Source organism: Artibeus jamaicensis, unplaced genomic scaffold (assembly GCF_021234435.1).
Source record: "Artibeus jamaicensis isolate MK-2021 breed Jamaican fruit bat unplaced genomic scaffold, CSHL_Jam_final contig_1526, whole genome shotgun sequence".
Taxonomy (NCBI): domain Eukaryota; kingdom Metazoa; phylum Chordata; class Mammalia; order Chiroptera; family Phyllostomidae; genus Artibeus; species Artibeus jamaicensis.
This window is the reverse complement of record NW_026521297.1, coordinates 1,752,535-1,768,936: the sequence shown is the minus strand read 5'-3', so window position 1 is coordinate 1,768,936 and position 16,402 is coordinate 1,752,535. Positions and strand designations below refer to the sequence as shown.

Sequence of the window (16,402 nt, the reverse complement as noted above, 5' to 3'; positions counted from 1 at the left end):
AGGCAGCTGCCCAGGCATGAGCGGCCCCAGGCAGAGGTCTGTGTGGAGGGCGACTGAGCCCTCCGCCAGCCGCCAGGACAGAAGCGCGTGCGCTGCCTGGGGAGGGGGACCTCCGGCGCCAGCTTCTGTGGCCAGAGCCACTGAACAAAGCTGCTCCTTGATTCCTGATCCTCAGGAACTGGGTTTACAATCAATGTTCTTTATTATCGTAATTAATTCTCACTTGAAACATTCATTTATTATCACGTGACAAGTGGTCAACATCACCACTGGCCACAGAAAAGCACGTGAGTTGCCATTTTGTACCACCTGGAGTGGCTAAAATTAAATGATGAAAATATTAAATGTAGGCAAAGGTGTGGGGCAACTGGAGCCACACTGGAAAACTCCTGCCTGTGGGCTGGGAATAGGAGGAGGGGTATAAGGGGGATAAAAGGGTAATGGGGAAGAAATACAATTAAAAAAAGAAAGAAAACTCCTTGATAGTTTCTTATAAAATTAAATATGCCTTTACCGTATAACCCAGAAACGTTACAGCCAGCATAAATAACAAGCAGTGGCCGGGTCCGGGACTGGGTAGTCTCGGAGGGCCCCAGTGGCCCCACTCAAATGTGGCCATCAGGAATTTCTCAGCTCAATACGCGTATGCAAAATATTTTGCTTTCACTTTTTATCGGTATTTAACACACAGCAGAGAAATGCACTTACGGTAAAGTGCACAGTCTGCTGAGCGGACAAACAACCCATCCCCGCAGCCGGCTCCCAGGTGGAGAAACACCCCCAGCCTCCCACAATGCCCCTGGTGCCACCCTCAGACTGGCCAATCAGAGCACTGCTTTCCTTGGGCCGCCGGGATTGGCTCAGGGATGGGGATGCCAGCTAAGCTGAGGTTCCACCTTGAAATTTGGGTGGAACTACTGGGAAGAAGGGCTGCTCTATGCCCTGGAGTCCCTAGGCAGGTAACGAACACCCTTAAACGTGAGCTCCGGGAGCCCTGGCCGCCTGGCTGCGTTATGGGAGCATCACCCCGCACACCAAAGGGCTGCGGTCTGGTCCTTGGCTGGGATGCAGGTGCGCGCACAGGATGCAACCAGTTGATGTTTCTCTGTCTTTCTGTATCTCAATAAACATACTCTCCGGTGAGGATTAAAGTAAAAGGGCAGCTCCATGGGAACAGGGAGCTTTGTCCGTTTTGTGACTACTGAGTTAGTCACACTTCCTAGGGCAGTTCTTGATGGACGAAAGGCACTAAATAAAGATATTCTGAATGAGTGAATTATACAGCCCCTTAATGGATTGAAGCACGTCCTTGTCCCAGAAAACAATCCCACCTCTGAGCCCTGGCCAGTGTGGCTCAGTTGGAGCGTCATCCCGTCAACCAGAAGGTCATAGGTTTGATTATCGGCCAGCTGGGGGGGGAAAAACACCCACCTCTACACCCCACCCCAGACTTGGAGAGAATGACTCAACTCGGTACCAATGGCATCTGAGAATTTGAGAGCCACAAGGGAAGTAGCTATCGGAGGCTAAGAATTTAGTGTGCCCTGGAGTAGGGTAGGCAGTCCTAGTGTTACAGAACAAGGGGGGTGTACGATATACTATCACCCAAAGGACCCCTCTCTTTTTCTCTGGGGCTCCCCCCCCACTAGGTTCGCTATGCCTGCTGCCAGAGGAAAAATGTCTCTCAATGCCAGAGATTTGTGAAAAGGAAAGGAATTGTTTATTTAAAAGCGATACACACTTAGAGTAGTGATTTAATGCCTTCATTAAAATATTAAAGTCCTTTAGAATATCCACAAGACGGCACACAGTCCTTCCTTCTCCCTCTGCCCCGGGTACCGTATCTCAGGAAAAGAAGTAGAAGTTTGTAATTTGGGCTCCCGGCACCAACATCCATCCGTGTTGCTGCCAATATCTCCAGTTAATCCAAATCCATGTGGCACCTTCTCATGGCCCCCCAGCAAGAGTCCTTGACCCCTTTTCTTCCAGGTGAAGTCTCTCCTGCTTCCTAAGCCGTGTAGCAAAAGGGAGTATCCCAATGCCACATGGTCCTCACTCTCCCCCAAACCACAGGGTCCCCATTCTGCCAAAACTGAGGGGTTCTCCATCGTTGGCTGCGGCACCTGGCTTTAAATCCCCGAGCCAGTCTTCCTCTGCAGCCCCATTTCTGACTCCTCCTACAGTCAGTTACACTTGCCAGCATTCCCCAATTCTTCCAGCTTTACTGGGCTGCCATCCTAAGTCTGGGCAGGTGTGGCCCCATGCCATGGGGCTGGTCATTTCCAAGGTATCACACAGGCGCTGTAACCAGGGGAAGCTGCCTCCCAGTTACATCTTGTGTGGAAGTCAATCCCATCCCCCTGGGTCGAAGCATGGCCACAGCTATTTAACATATCCATGGCACCAGTTAAAGGTTATAGATATGTTAAATGCCCATGCCAGAGGCTAGCCGCTATACAACACAGCTCTGAATGGCCCTGCTCCATGTGTCCCATCCCCCAGCTCAGACTTATGGGGGTGAAATATTCCTAATATTCCCTGGACACCCTGAGTTCTGGACCCCATTCCAAATCCCTATTTGGGGCCCCCCTCTTGGCTACACCCTGTTACACTAGGTTCAAGTCCCGGCTCTGCTACTTATTTACTATGAAGTGACCTTGAGCAAGTTTCTCAACCTTTCTGCATCTCCATTTCCCGTTTTTTCCAACAGGGATCATACACCCTGGCTTGCAGGGATGTTGGCACGTTCAAGGCTCGTGCACAAACTTCTGTCTACTGGGAGACTCCCTATGGCTGCCTGCAGAGAACAGGGTCGGGGCTGAACACCACGGTGCAAACCAGAACTAGGCGATCTGGTTCTAGCTTCTCACTTAGCACTCACACACCCTCGGGCAGGTACTTAACAGCTCTGCTCAGTTTCTCTGTTCCTTCATCCACTAAGGCAGTGTTAATGATGATAAATGTGGTGGCTACGACAGCTATAGTGCTTATGACTATTATCACTACTTTGTAGTATTCTTTGCTGTCTTATTTATTCCCCTGTCATTAGACTCTAGAAGTGATATTCACTATCCTGACTTCCCGTACAGCAAGGGAGGTATGTGACTCAATTCTGGACAACCATCAGTGAGGGGAGTTTCCTGGGGGCTTCTGGGAAAAGATTTTCTCCTTGAAGAGCTCTGTCTCATTCCCCTGTCCCCATCCCCATACACACATTCTCCCTTTAGATACTGTAGTATAAAGGCATGATGCCCGGTGCTCCAGCAGCCCTTTTGAGGCCTTGAGGAAAGTTATGGCCTGAATAACAAAGTTAGTAAAAAAGATAGTATCTTCATTATAACAAAGATAGTAAAGACAGAAAGAGTCCCTGGGTCCCTAATGACATCTCCATGCCACCAAACCAATGACAAAGCTACCTTCCTCCACCAACAATAAACATCCTTTTGATGTAAGGTTTGATTAAAATTGATTGGCTGGGTTTTGAATTCATCACAGATGAGCTCACATTTGTGTTTTGTTCTTTCTTTCACAATAAGCATATATATTACTTTTGTAAATTTAGTAAGTCCCCCCAAAAGACTTCAGAGAAAAAAAAAATCTGATTCAATTGTAAAAAGAAGAGATAGCCCTGGCTGGTATAGCTCAATGGGTTAAGCACAGACCTGTGATCCAAACAACAGCGGTTCGATTCCCAGTCAGGGCATATGCCTGGGTTGCAGGCCAGTTCCCAGCGGGGGACACACCAGAGGCAGCCATACATTGATGTTTCTCTCTCTCTCTCTCTCTCTCTCTCTCCTTCCCTTCTCCTCTAAAGATAAATAAAAAATATTAAAAAATTAAAAGAAGAGATAAAAATGGCAACACACTCATCAAGGCGTGCTGAGCCCTCAGCAGGGGGCAGCTGCTGTATCACCAAAGGCAGGACCCAGGTGGGTCTGTAAGCAGAAGGACAAGAGGACAGCTTAGGGGAGAAGGGGAGGGAGAGAGCTTTGATCAAATGACCAGTTTTATGGAAGCTTAGGGACCTGAGGTGGGGGTCAGCAAGGGTCCCAGCCGAGAAGCTGGATGTGGGGTAAGACCCCGTTTAGGGGCAGAGGCACTGGGGTAGGTCTGGAGGGGCCAAGACACTGGGATAGGCCTCAAAGGAACTGACCAGGGAATCTCAAAAAGGGGTGGACAAAGTGTTTTTTGGGACATAGGAAGAAAAATATCAGAACTTCTGGTTAAGTTTATGTTTTGAAGGAGGAGAAGGGAAGGGAAAGAAGAGAAAGAAAAAGAAGGGAAGAAGAGGAAAGGAGGAAGGAACAGGGAAGGAGGACAAGAAATTAAGCTCTATTGGCTATATAGAGATATATACCAAAGTCAACTACAGAGATGGAGCCTCTGAAACCAAGCGAGTAACACGCGCGCCCTCTGCTGTCCATGTAAGGTACTGCAGCCAGGGCAACCATCCCTACGGATAGTCTCAGGTTGCAAAGCAACCAGCCCTCACACAGGGGCTTCTTTAAAAAAACCTCCACTGAAGATTTAACAATGTGAGCACGAGCAAATGCCCATAAGGTCTCCACTATGAGGGGTGGGAATGAAAAATGAGCAGCGGGATTAATTGCAGCCGATGGCACACTGCTCTCCTTTGGATCTCTGTGCCTTAGGTAGGACTTTGCCAGCTGTGACGGCTAAACACAGAGAATGTCAAAACCTGGCTCCCACAGAGGGCTGCCCCGAGACTTTCCAACTGCGTTTAACAATGTCTATGTAAGAGAGAATTTTTAGTGAGAGCGAAAATATTTGCGGGGCCATGAACACATGAAAACCTAAAATTAAAAATATTAATTTCAGCTCTGGCAGGTGTGGCTCAGTTGGCTGGAGCGTATTTCTTTTTAACTAAAAGGTTGAGGGTTCGATTCCCAGTCAGGGCACACACCTAGGTTGCACATTCAGTTCCAGACACGTGCAGGAGGCAACCAATCGATGCTTCTCTCTTGCATCAATGTTTCTCTCTCCTTTTCTCTCTCTCTAAAAGTAATTAAAAATGCCTTTGGGTGAGGAATATATATATGTATATACATCTGTATGTATATGAAATATATGTATGGTACATAGTATTCAGACCATAAGATGCACCTAGGTTTTAGAAGAAGAAAATAGGAAAAAACTTTTTGAAGCAAAAAATGTGGTAAAGTATTTAATAGCATAAATATCATAATATCTCGCCAATGTAAATGTAAACAGAACTCAACAGTTTTGCACAACCTGTGTGGCTCTGCAGCTGTTGCCAAATTACAGCTGTTCCCATCATCCCAACTGGCCCAAGCATGATGGGAGTTGTAGTTTTGCAATGGCTGCAGGGTAACATTGTCGGGTGACCCTGCAGTGGACTCTGCCTACGTTAATGTTAAAGGGGGGGGGGGAACCCACCAGTCACGTGATGGAGGCACGTACGGGCGCCGCAAGCTTTCTTCCCCTAATGTGCCTGCACAGCCTGCATCCTCTTCCCTAGCACTACAGTATGCGCAGCCGCGACTCCTGCCTCCCTTGCTTCACACCAGCGGGACACCCCCTCCTCTCAGCCCAGAGCCCACAGCATGGCCCCACTCCTGCCACCACAGGCTTCCTGCAGCGGCGACCCTACTCCTGCCTTCAGTGACCCTGATCCACCGCCGCTGCCCTCCCTCCACCACAGCGAGCCAGGTAAGCTACATTGGGTAAGATGCATCCCCCTTTCCTCCCAAATTTGGGGGGAGTATGTCTTATAGTCTGAAAAATATGGTATGTATACATATATATGGTACTATATATGATGTATATATACATACTTCATATATATATATATATATATTCCAACCCCTCTAATTTTTGTGTATGTTTTTAATGCACATATTTACAGTATTATATGCTGGCATTATACCTGACCACTAAATAACTGCACACACACACACACACACACACACACACACACAGAGGAGAGAATGCTCAAAAATGTTTCCTTAACAGGAAAGCATAATAAGAACTGTGTGGAGGTCACTGGCGGCAGCCTGGCTGTCCCATAACTAACTGATTTGGTGCTCTGGAGATTATAAATAGACTCCAGGGAAGGGATTTTCAAACACCCCTGCACACAAGAATCCTCTCTGGAGAATGTTAAAAATAAAAACGTCCAGCCTTCCCCAGAGGGATGCAAGCAGGGCCTGCAAGTGACACTCCTGGGCAGCTGAGGGGAGCGCCCCAGGAAGCTCCCGTTTGTCCCTTTGGATTGGCTACCTTTCAGCTCGCCCATCTTCTAAGCAGCTGTATTTAATCTGGTGCTTGTTCAGGCCTTCTACAGAGCTCTGAATGTCAATCGCTGTATTTGTCATTTCTCGAAGTTCTATTTGGTCCTTTTTCTAACTTCCTGGTCATTTTTTATTGCACTTACATTTTCTATTCCTCCTATTTTATCCTTTCCATGTACAAAATAGGTACTTTACCTCCACACCTGAGCATTCCAATGCCCGCAGTGTCTGCAGGTTCTGGGTCTGCTGACTCTCACGGCACCTGCCTCCCTGTATAGCACGTCATTTTTTATCACAAGCTCCTACGTGCCAGAACTCTACCTGAAGGTCTCCGAGGCCCAGGCAAAGGGGATGCTCCTAAAGAGAGGGCTTGTTTGTCCCTGCCAGGGGCTTAGGGGCACACAGTCCCAGATTCATGCTTAGCCTGCTATTTCTAGGACCTTTCAAAGGGTATAATTCAGGCCCAAACCCACCTGGGGGACAGTCAGTGGCCACAAATTCTCACTTATTTCTAAGGCTGTGTGGCTTTGCAAGGTGGGTTTTCTCTAGTTGGACCTGGTTTTGCACGAGGCAGTGCCCCTGCCCAGCCTTCCCACAGCTCAGCCCCTGTCCCCAAGGCCACGTGAATCTGAATGTCCTGCGAGCATCAGGCGACTTCACTGTTCAGTCCCCTCCTCGGCTCTTTGCTGCTGTTTTCTCCTTGCTCTCAGCAGAGTCCCTTTGATTCCTTGCAGGTACAACCACTCATTCCAAAGGATGCTTTAAGGATCTGAGGCAGCATTCGCTAGTGGGAGGCTCCCTAACTCAGCCACACTGTCCTCTCTCTGGCTGACTCCGTCACTTAGAAATACAGCCCCAACCCAGGGCCCGCTCAAACACAACAACCCCCCATGCCAGTCGGCCAGAACTTTCTGCTTGTGGCAAGCCTGTGAGGGGTGACCGAGGAAGAGGAACACCACCATCTAGAGGCTTGAAGTACAGACTGCTCAGCTGTGACAGGCAGCTTGGGAGTACGCCCCAAGCCTGATCGCACTGGAAAGCTTATCATTAGGATGATGACGACAAAAATACCAACAGTGCCTGACCGTCAACAAACATTTACGCAGCATTTAAGGGCAAGGTTTTCTGGATGTTGACGTATGGAACCAGCCTTAACCATCTAATTTACAGACAACAAAACTGAGCCCAAAGGAAGTTAAATGACTTGCGCTGCATTTGCACGCAGGCAGCCCAGCTGCAGAGGCGGGCTTCTTGGCCACTCAGCCACACGGCTGTTTACTGAACTTGTACGCGCCAGGCCTGTGCTAGGGGTGCTCATGTATGCATCAGGCCCAGAGTGAGCGCTGCACTGGACAGAGGAGGAGACGGGTGTGGAAACGCTCTGTGACCTGCCCGGGACACACCGAGTAAATGGCAGAGGAGGGATCCGAGTGCAGAAAGCTGTCATCTGGAAGCAGAGTTTTTAGCATCTGGGCAGTAATGGCCCCACGTGATAGGGACAAACTCTGTATGTTCTCGTAGTCAGTATTAGTAACTGAATACGTGTGCTCTAGGACAGGCCTTGGTTGGCACTGTCGCCTGCATCCTTGCAGGAGTTCCAAAGATGAATTCTACTATTACTCTTAGCTCATAAGTATGGAAACAGAGGCTCAGAGAGGTCCAGCTACTTGCCCCAAGTCACACAGTTAATAAGGGGTGTCAAGATTCAAACCCAAGCCCTGGATAGTGTGGCTCAGTGAACTCAGCACCAACCTGCAAACCCAATGATTGTTGTTTCAATTCCCAGTCAGGGCACATGCCTGGGTTGCAGGCCACGTCCCCAGCAGGGGGCGCAGGAGAGGCAACCACACATTGCTATTTCTCTCCCTCCCTTCCTCTCTAAAAATAAATAAATAAAATCTTTTAAAAAAAAGAAGAAAAAGATTCAAACCAAGCCAGCAGACTGCCTCTGGCGACCCCCCAACAACCCCCCCACACCACCCCCTGTGCGGTGCCCTCCCACACTCACTCGTCTGTGCCACGGCCGCACTGGCCAACAGAGTGCGCTGGGAACGGCACTGTGCGGCTCCAGGCTGTGCCCTTAATGGCCTGCAGCCTTGGCTTCTTCTCGCCTGAAAATCTGGCTGTTGGGAGCCCTGAGTGACCACACGAGAAACCCCGCTGCCCTGCTGGACACCCCGGGTGGAGGAGAGAGGGCCTGAGACGACACTCCCAGTGGAAGAGGGCACTGGCCGCCTCGGCGTCCCACGCCAGCCCCCTGATGACTCCAGTCCCGGGCGCCCTCTGACCTCGACCCCTTGAGAGGCCACCCCGCAAGACCAGCAGAAGAACTGCCCAGCTGAGCCCAGTCAGGCCACAGAACTGAGAGGCAGAACAGAAGGCCCACTGATTTAAAGCCCCTAAGCTCTGGGGCAGATTGCTTAGTAGCAACAGAAAGTCCGAAACCAACTACAAGGCCTACGCTTGTCAGGATGACCACACAAAGTTCATAAGCACTTCCGAAAAAATCAGCCCAGCGGCCTGCGCATTAATGTGGTGTGTTGGTTCCCTGTTGTTTCTGTAAAAAATGGCCACAAACGAGGTGGCCTTAACCAACACAAATGTATCACCTATGGCTCTGGAGATGATAAATTCACAATGGGCCTCACAGGGCTAAACTCGAGGCATCAGCAGGGGAAGTTCCTTCCTAGAAACTCTGGGGCGGGACCCACCTGCCTGCCGTCTAGAGGCGGCTGCGTTACTGGGCTCACGGCCCCTCTCCCACCTTCAGGGGGAACACCTTCAAATCCTCCCCTTTCCTGTCTTCCTCTTTCACTTCTAAGAACCTTTAGGATTACAGGGCCCACTTGGATAATCCAAGATAATCTCACAATCTCTCTATCCTCAATCCTTGGTTTAGTCACCTCTGTGAAGCCCCCTGTGCCCGAGGTAACACCTTCAACAAGTTAGGGATTAGGATGCGGCCGTCTTTGGGGGGGTGTCTGTTATTCTGTCTCCTGTGAATGGTAAACTAGAAAAATGACCAGTACACACCAGGGAATGAGCAGAAATGAACTGGCATCTTCCCTCTACCCAGAGACACCCCACAGCGCCCCCGGGGCACGTCAGCAGCGCCCTTTGCGAGAGTGGCCTCAACCTGCCTGGCGTCACCAAACTCTTTTTTTTCTTTCTCCCCCAGAAATCTTTGTTTAAAAAAGATCCTTGCCTCCCCAGCACAGTGCATCATCCATGCGTTATGCTCTGGCAGTCACTGTTCTTCCCTCAGACAGACGCACCTACCACTCCAGCCTCTCCTGTGGGAACACAGACAGCTGGCCTGCCCTGCTGAGTCAGAGGGGCCCCAGCCAACGGCGCGGACGTGGGACGTGTGGGTCAGTTCGGGAGGCCTGACCCGGGAGAAGGCGAAGCTGCTGCAGGCTCTGGGAAATCCTAATTCTACGGTCTGAGGGCCACAGCCACGGGCAGCTGGCAATGTGAAGACACAAACAACGTCATAAAAGGCGTTTAATGATTAAAGTCAGCGGGCTCCACTGTCTGAGAGCGTCTCCCACTGAGCCCGTCCCAGACTGAACTCTTGGTCCCTCTGTACAACCCACCCCTCCTCCAGGCTGCCCGGTCACACCCAGGCCCCAGGAAATCCTGCTGGCTCTACCTGCCAAACAAGTCCACTGGTTATTCACTGCTCAGGGGAAAAGGAAAGGTTCTACAGTGGTCACCACCTTAACCAAGGGACCAAGTCACCGTAACAAATGACGGAAGCCACAGACATCAGTAACCCCCTGGGGTGACATCCTTGGGACACACTGTCTGTGGGGTGTTCCTGCCAAAGACGCTCAACACAAATCAAATCAGAGGAAAGGATCAAAAACCCCAGACTGTGGGACACTCCATGGGGCAGCGGGCTTGGACTCTTCCAAGTGTCAATGTCACGAAAAACAAGAAAGGACAGGGATGCTGATACACAGCAGGCTCAGCAAACATTTCCTGCACAGGGTCACAGAGCAAATATCTTAGCTTTGTGGGCCATGCAAACTTAACCTTCGCAGCCACAGACACTATGCTAACAAGTGTGTGTGGCTGTGTTCCAATAAAACTTTATTTATGAAGACAGGCAGTGGGCCAGATTGCTAAGCCCTGTTGTATTAATAGATTAAAGGACACTAAAGAGACATGATAATCAAACGCAGTACACGTTCCATAAGCAGGCCCTAGATTAAAAATAATAATAAACAGTAAAAAGAGGCACTTGGGGGCAGCTGAAGCAATCAGAATATGAGCTATACATTAAATAACATTGTTATCAATATTACTGTTATCAGTGTTACAATTCTCAGGTGTGGTGCCCTGGCTGGTGTGGCTCAGTGGATTGAGTGCCAGCCTGTGAACCGAAGGATTGCTGGTTCAATTCCCAGTCAGGTCACATGCCTGGGTTACAGGTCAGGTGCCCAGTAGGGGGCGCACGAGAGGCAACTGCACATTGATGTTTCTCTCCTCTTTCCCCTTCCCTTCCCCTTTCTACACATTGCAGTGGTCCCCTTTCTAAAAATAAATAAATAAAACCTTTTAAAAAGTTCTCAGGTGGGGCACTGGCACTGTGGTACACAGAGTGTCTTTGTTCTCAGGGGATACAGGTTGAAATATTTAGGAGTGAAGTATCAGGTCCACAACTTATTTTCAAATTACTCAGGGAAAAAAGTGTGTATACATACGTATGCATATACATATGAGAGCAAAGACAGAGCAAATTTGTTGAAGGCTAATAATGAACGAAATAGGTGGTCAAGGGTATGTCACGGATGACTAGACCACTCTTCCATCTAGCTTTTCTGTGGATTTGAAGTTTTAAAGATAAGACTTGAGGAAGAAACTTCTTTGGAATCTGACTTCTCCTTCCCACGCGCCTCCCACCTGGACTACCGTGGGTGCCCCCTCCCTGCACCCACCTCACCCTGTGATGGCCAAACGGGCCCTGTTACAACATAACGCAGACCCTGCCCTCCCTCTGCTCAGCCCCCGAGCGAGTCCCATCCACTCAGAGTCAGGCCGAAGCACGTGCAGAGCCTTCGAGCAGGAACGTTCTCCCCCAAACACCTGTACTGCTTACTCCCTCCTCTCCTTGCACTTCCAGTGAGGTCTCCCTTGTAACTCTATCTAGACTCACAACCTGCCCCCCGAATATTCCCCCTCCCTCTGCATTCCTGATGATTTTTTGCCTGTTCTTCTCTGCTGTATCCACAGTATCTACACAATAGCCACAGCTCAGTGAGAACCACGGACCTACATTATATATCCACTTACCGCCCTGGCTGGTATGGCTCAATGGATTGAGCGCCAGCCTGCAAACCAAATGGTCCACTTACCTCTCACGATATATTACGTACTGTTCATGGTATAAACATGTATCTAGTACACAAGATGGGAATAGTAATAGTGTATATCTCATAATAATTTGTGAGGATTTCATGTCAGAAGGCCTGTGAAGTACTTAGAACACTGCCTGACACAAAGTGACTGTCCATTAAGTGTCCCACTATACAGAAGAGAGGCCTGAAGCTCTGAGTGGTTAAGTGACCTGCCCAAAGCCACCTGGCAGGTAAGGGGTGGGACCCAGATGGGAACCCATGTCAGTCTAACTAGAGAAGCCTTTTTAAAAAAGATTTTATTTATTTTTAGAGAGAGGGGAGGGGAGAGAGAGAGGGAGAGAAACATCAATGTGTGGTTGCCTCTTGCACCCCCCTACTAGGGACCTGGCCCACAACCCAGGCACATGCCCTGACTGGGAATTGAACACGCGACCCTTTGGTTCGCAAGCCTGTGCTCAGTCCACTGAGCTACACCAGCTGGGGTATCCAGGAAGCCACTTCCTACTCCATAATGCTACGGCACGTCACGGTGTTTGGGTGAAAGGCAGTGGCAGGAAACAGGAACCAGCTCTGGGAATCCACAGTGCAGGACGTAAGCCCTGCCTCTGGCACAAATTCAGGTGCGACCTCAGCAATTCACTTCCGGAAGCTCTTGAGCCTCCGTTTTCTCTTCTATAAACTGGGAGAAGTCATTTCCCTTCCCTGACATGGGGACAAAATAGTGTGGGAGGCAAATGAGAGAGCTGGTGTGAAAGCACCTGCTGTACAATGCAGCGCTCTCCAGTCTAAGATCGGCAGCTATAGCAGAGGGCCCACCAACCAAACATCCATGGACTAAGAGTTGTAGGCCCTGGAAAGCAAACTTAAAGCACCCAGACCTATAAGGAAAGAAAAAAAGGTGCGCTCCACTTCACCATTTGCTCTTTGCGCATGGTCCTCTCTCCCTCAACATCATCCATGTCCCTGTTGTCTGGTGAAGTTCTCCTCACCTTGAACTCCTCCCTGAACCCCAAGCCAGGTCAGGTGTCCAGTGGGCAATCCCATCCCAGCTCTGCCCACTCTGGTCATCACTCTGAAAGAATGGGTCTGTCCCTACTAAACTGGGAGCTCCTTGAGGGCAAAGATTGGGCTCGCTGGGTGCCTCCACTGTCTCTCCAACACTGCCCAGCACAAGGCCAGGCACAGAGACAATTATCAGAAAATACTAGCTACCCGTATTTTGCCATGTATAAGGTGCATCTTTTTAACCCAAAATTTTTAGGGAAAAATAAGGATGCACCTTATATATGGGTATAATCATTACATACTGTGGATGCATACAACTATATGGGTGTGCATTATACACTCCAAAATATGATAAATGAAGTAACAGATGGATGGCTGGATGAATGGTGGTTTCCTGAGAAACAAATTATGTTCATTTCTTTACTCTGTGCCCCCACAGGCCTAGAGCATATAGTTCATCTTTTAAAATAGCTCATATTTTGCTCTGGATAGTGTGGCTCAGTGGATCGAGCACTGGACTGTGAAGCGAAAGGGTCACTGGTTCGTTGCCCAGTCAGGGCACATGGCTGGGTTGCAGGCCAGGTTCCCCCGTACAGGGGGTGTGAGAGGCAACCACACATCAGTGCTTCTCTCCCTCTCTTTCTCCCTCCCTTCCCCTCTGTCTAAAAATAAATTAATAAAATATATATTTTTTAAAATCATATTTTAAGCGTTTACTATGCCCTTTAGATCTCAAGTAGGGCTGTCCTCCTCTAGACAGACCTCCTGGCACCAGGTCCGTGGGTCAGGTGGCCATTCTGAGCTCCACAGTACCCACCACCCTGCACACTCTGGGTTGACAACAACGGTCATGATTGCGTCTCCCAGTACCCAGCAAAAAGCCAGCAGAGTCTGTTTACTAAATGAATGGACGAACAAACCCGGTATATCAGTGGATTAATGAACAGGTGGATGAGTGTCCACTATGGTTAAAATTACCCTTTTCCAGACTCCCAGGCCCACACTACGCCCCCACACTCACACTTCGCCCTGAGCCACGCTTCTAATCCAGTCCTATTTCCCCGAGTATTAACTGGGGCAAACCGATGTCCTAAAAGGATGATATACAAGTGCCTCTCACCTCCAGGACGGGAGGAAAACTGAGGCACAGGACAAAGTTTAGGAAGCCAAGGCGCCTGCAAATGACCCAGTCTAGTCCCTCCTCCGCTTGCCCCTAGCTCCTGTCAGTTCTAGAATACCCCGCCCAAAGTAGTCAATTCTCACACTATTGGCTCGCCTGGACGCCAGTCTCCACGCGCTCTCTTCTTCTATTCGCTGATGTTTTCAACTCAGGACCTGGAGTCCCGCCCCTTCCCTTAGCCCACACCCATCCTTGCAATTGGACTAACCGCATGCCCTTAACCCGGAGACCCTCCCTATTGGCTGCAAGACTTTGCCGGTTCCGGCTGTGATTGGTCGTAAACAGAAGTCCATCCCTCGAGCAACCACATGAGAGGAGTTGGAGACTGGAAAGGTTGGAGGGACTTGGGGTCAGACTCACATTGGGCCGGCGGGAGGCAAATGTAGGTCTTGAAGAACTCGCTTCGGCGGGCAGCCTCCTTAATGCGGTTGGCAAGCGGCTTGCTGACCTGCCGGATGCCCAAGTATAGCAGCTTCGCCATAGGGAACGCACCCACCACCATCTTGCAGGTCGCAAGGGGACGTGCCACCCGTCCGACTGGGCGGAGCACCTCCAAACTCTCCCTCCTCCCCCGTCCGCTTGATGCCGTGCGTGCGTGCGTGCTTGCGTACATACGTATGTACGTACGTGCGCTCGTGGAGGGGGGACTGCAGCTGCGCTCCTTGATATCACCGCATTTACGCTGACGCACTATGAATATGCAAATATATGGCGGAAGTGAGGCGGTTAGAGGGTGGTGCCGTTAAACGGCTGTTGCGGAGCGCAGATGGGTTCCCACGCCCGAGTCCGCTGCCGCGCTCTGTCGTGACTGCGTATCTGGGTTGCTTCTCAGCCCAAGTGAGGCTCTCAGTTAGTCCTAATTATGGCTAAGGAATCCCAAATATACCTACTCCGGCAGGATAGAGCTCTCACTGGGGTTAGGAGTGTCCAACTTCTTGGCGTCTCTGCGCAGCACTACAAGAGTTGTCGTGGGCCACACATTAAATACATTGTGACACATAATCACAAAAAAACTCATAATATTTTAAGTAAATTTATGATTTTGTGTTGTGCCGCATTCCCAGCCATCCTGGGCAAACTGGCTTGTAGTCTTACAGACCGGGTTTGAGACCCCGGTTCCATTATGCACTTGCTGTGTGATATTAGGCGAGTGACTTAACCTCTCTGAGTGAAAGAATTCTTGTTTCCAAAATATGAATCATGATAGCATTTATCTTATTGGGTTGCTAGGTTCGCCTGCGCATCTTAAATGTAAAAACATAGTAACTATGTTAAGCGTTTAGAATGGTGCCGGTTACGTATTAAATAATCAACAGCCCTTATTAATATGCAAGTATTAGCATCATTATTGCATACTGTAGCATGAGGGTGAATTTCCTCTCCAGAAGCAGCTAATCCGACTTTTTACCAAGTAACTGACAAACTGTGACCCAGAGATGGGCAGGAAGCTGGCACAAGGTCCCTCAGCCAGCGGAGGTTCACAGCCCAGCATCTTGGCCAATAAAACCATACTGGGTCTGAAGCAGCCCCACTGCCTCTATTGTCGGGTGAGGGCCCCCAGGGAGCAGGCTCAGGAAGTTTAAGGACATGTCCCAGACTGTCTGTCCTCCCTTACCCAGCAGGGAGCAAAATCATATAAACAAGGTCAGAAAGGGGTTGAGAGAAATTCCTGGATGGTGGACTGCTGATGGGTAATTGAGAGATTCCAGAAGAGGCAGAGGGAGAGGAAGTGAGGAGCGGAGAAGTGGTGTGTAAAAGGAAACAAACCTTCAGGATGCAGTCAGGAGACCCTGGGCTTTCCTCGGTATGCACTCTGACTCCCTGACCATCTTCAGTGAAGTCCCAGGCACCAACAGACGTTTCTTCACTTGTAATGATGATGGCACTGGCATGTGCGAACCCAGATATTCTAAATGATGTATTAAGAATGACAAGACCAGCTCTGCCTGGTGTGGCTGGGTGGACTGAGCGCTGGCCTGTGAACCAAAGGGTCACAGGTTCCATTCCTAGTCACAGCACATGCCTGTGTTGCAGGCCAGGTCCCCGGTTGGAGGCATATGAGAGGCAACCAATCGATGGATCTGTCGCACATCCATGTTTCTCTTCCTCTGTTCCCCCTCTCTAAAAATAAGTAAATAAAATCTTTTAAAATAATGCCAAGACCATAAAAACAACTCTTCCCCAGGATGCTTTCTGAACTACAAGTGTGAGAAACTTCGGGGCCTATTCAAGGTCTACATCGACTTGAAACCAACCTCCTCCCCATTTTACAGACTGGCCCACTGAGGCCAGAGAATGGAAACGATTTATTCAGTGTTTCAAGGGTCATTGGGATGAAGCTGAGGGAAGCTGAGGCTGGGATTTCTTGAGTCCCAGCCCCGAATCTTCTCCTGATACCTGGAGGTGTTAGCCTGGGGCCCAAGAACCGACTGTGGAGGAGGGACTCGGGGGCCCCATGTTGGTTTTAGGGAACATCCAAACTTCTGTGTGACTTCTTTCCGTGTAATTAATTCGCTGTTGTTTCCTTAGCTCCCAGAACAGTGCCAGGCACATAGTAGGTGCTCAATGAATATTTATTGCAC

At 49.6% G+C, this 16,402-nt stretch overlaps 1 protein-coding gene across 2 annotated transcripts in view; it reads right to left on the bottom strand.

Moving 5' to 3' along the window:
* Positions 1 to 14,391, bottom strand: part of OPA3 (outer mitochondrial membrane lipid metabolism regulator OPA3) — a 74,171-nt gene extending 59,780 nt beyond the window's left edge. For both annotated transcript variants that reach the window (XM_053668499.1, XM_037136804.2), the window contains exon 1: positions 14,181 to 14,391. In XM_053668499.1, the coding sequence (XP_053524474.1) occupies positions 14,181 to 14,322 (142 nt within the window). In that variant the 5' untranslated portion in view covers positions 14,323 to 14,391. The remainder of the gene's footprint in view (positions 1 to 14,180) is intronic.
* Between the last annotated feature and the right edge of the window lie 2,011 nt (positions 14,392 to 16,402).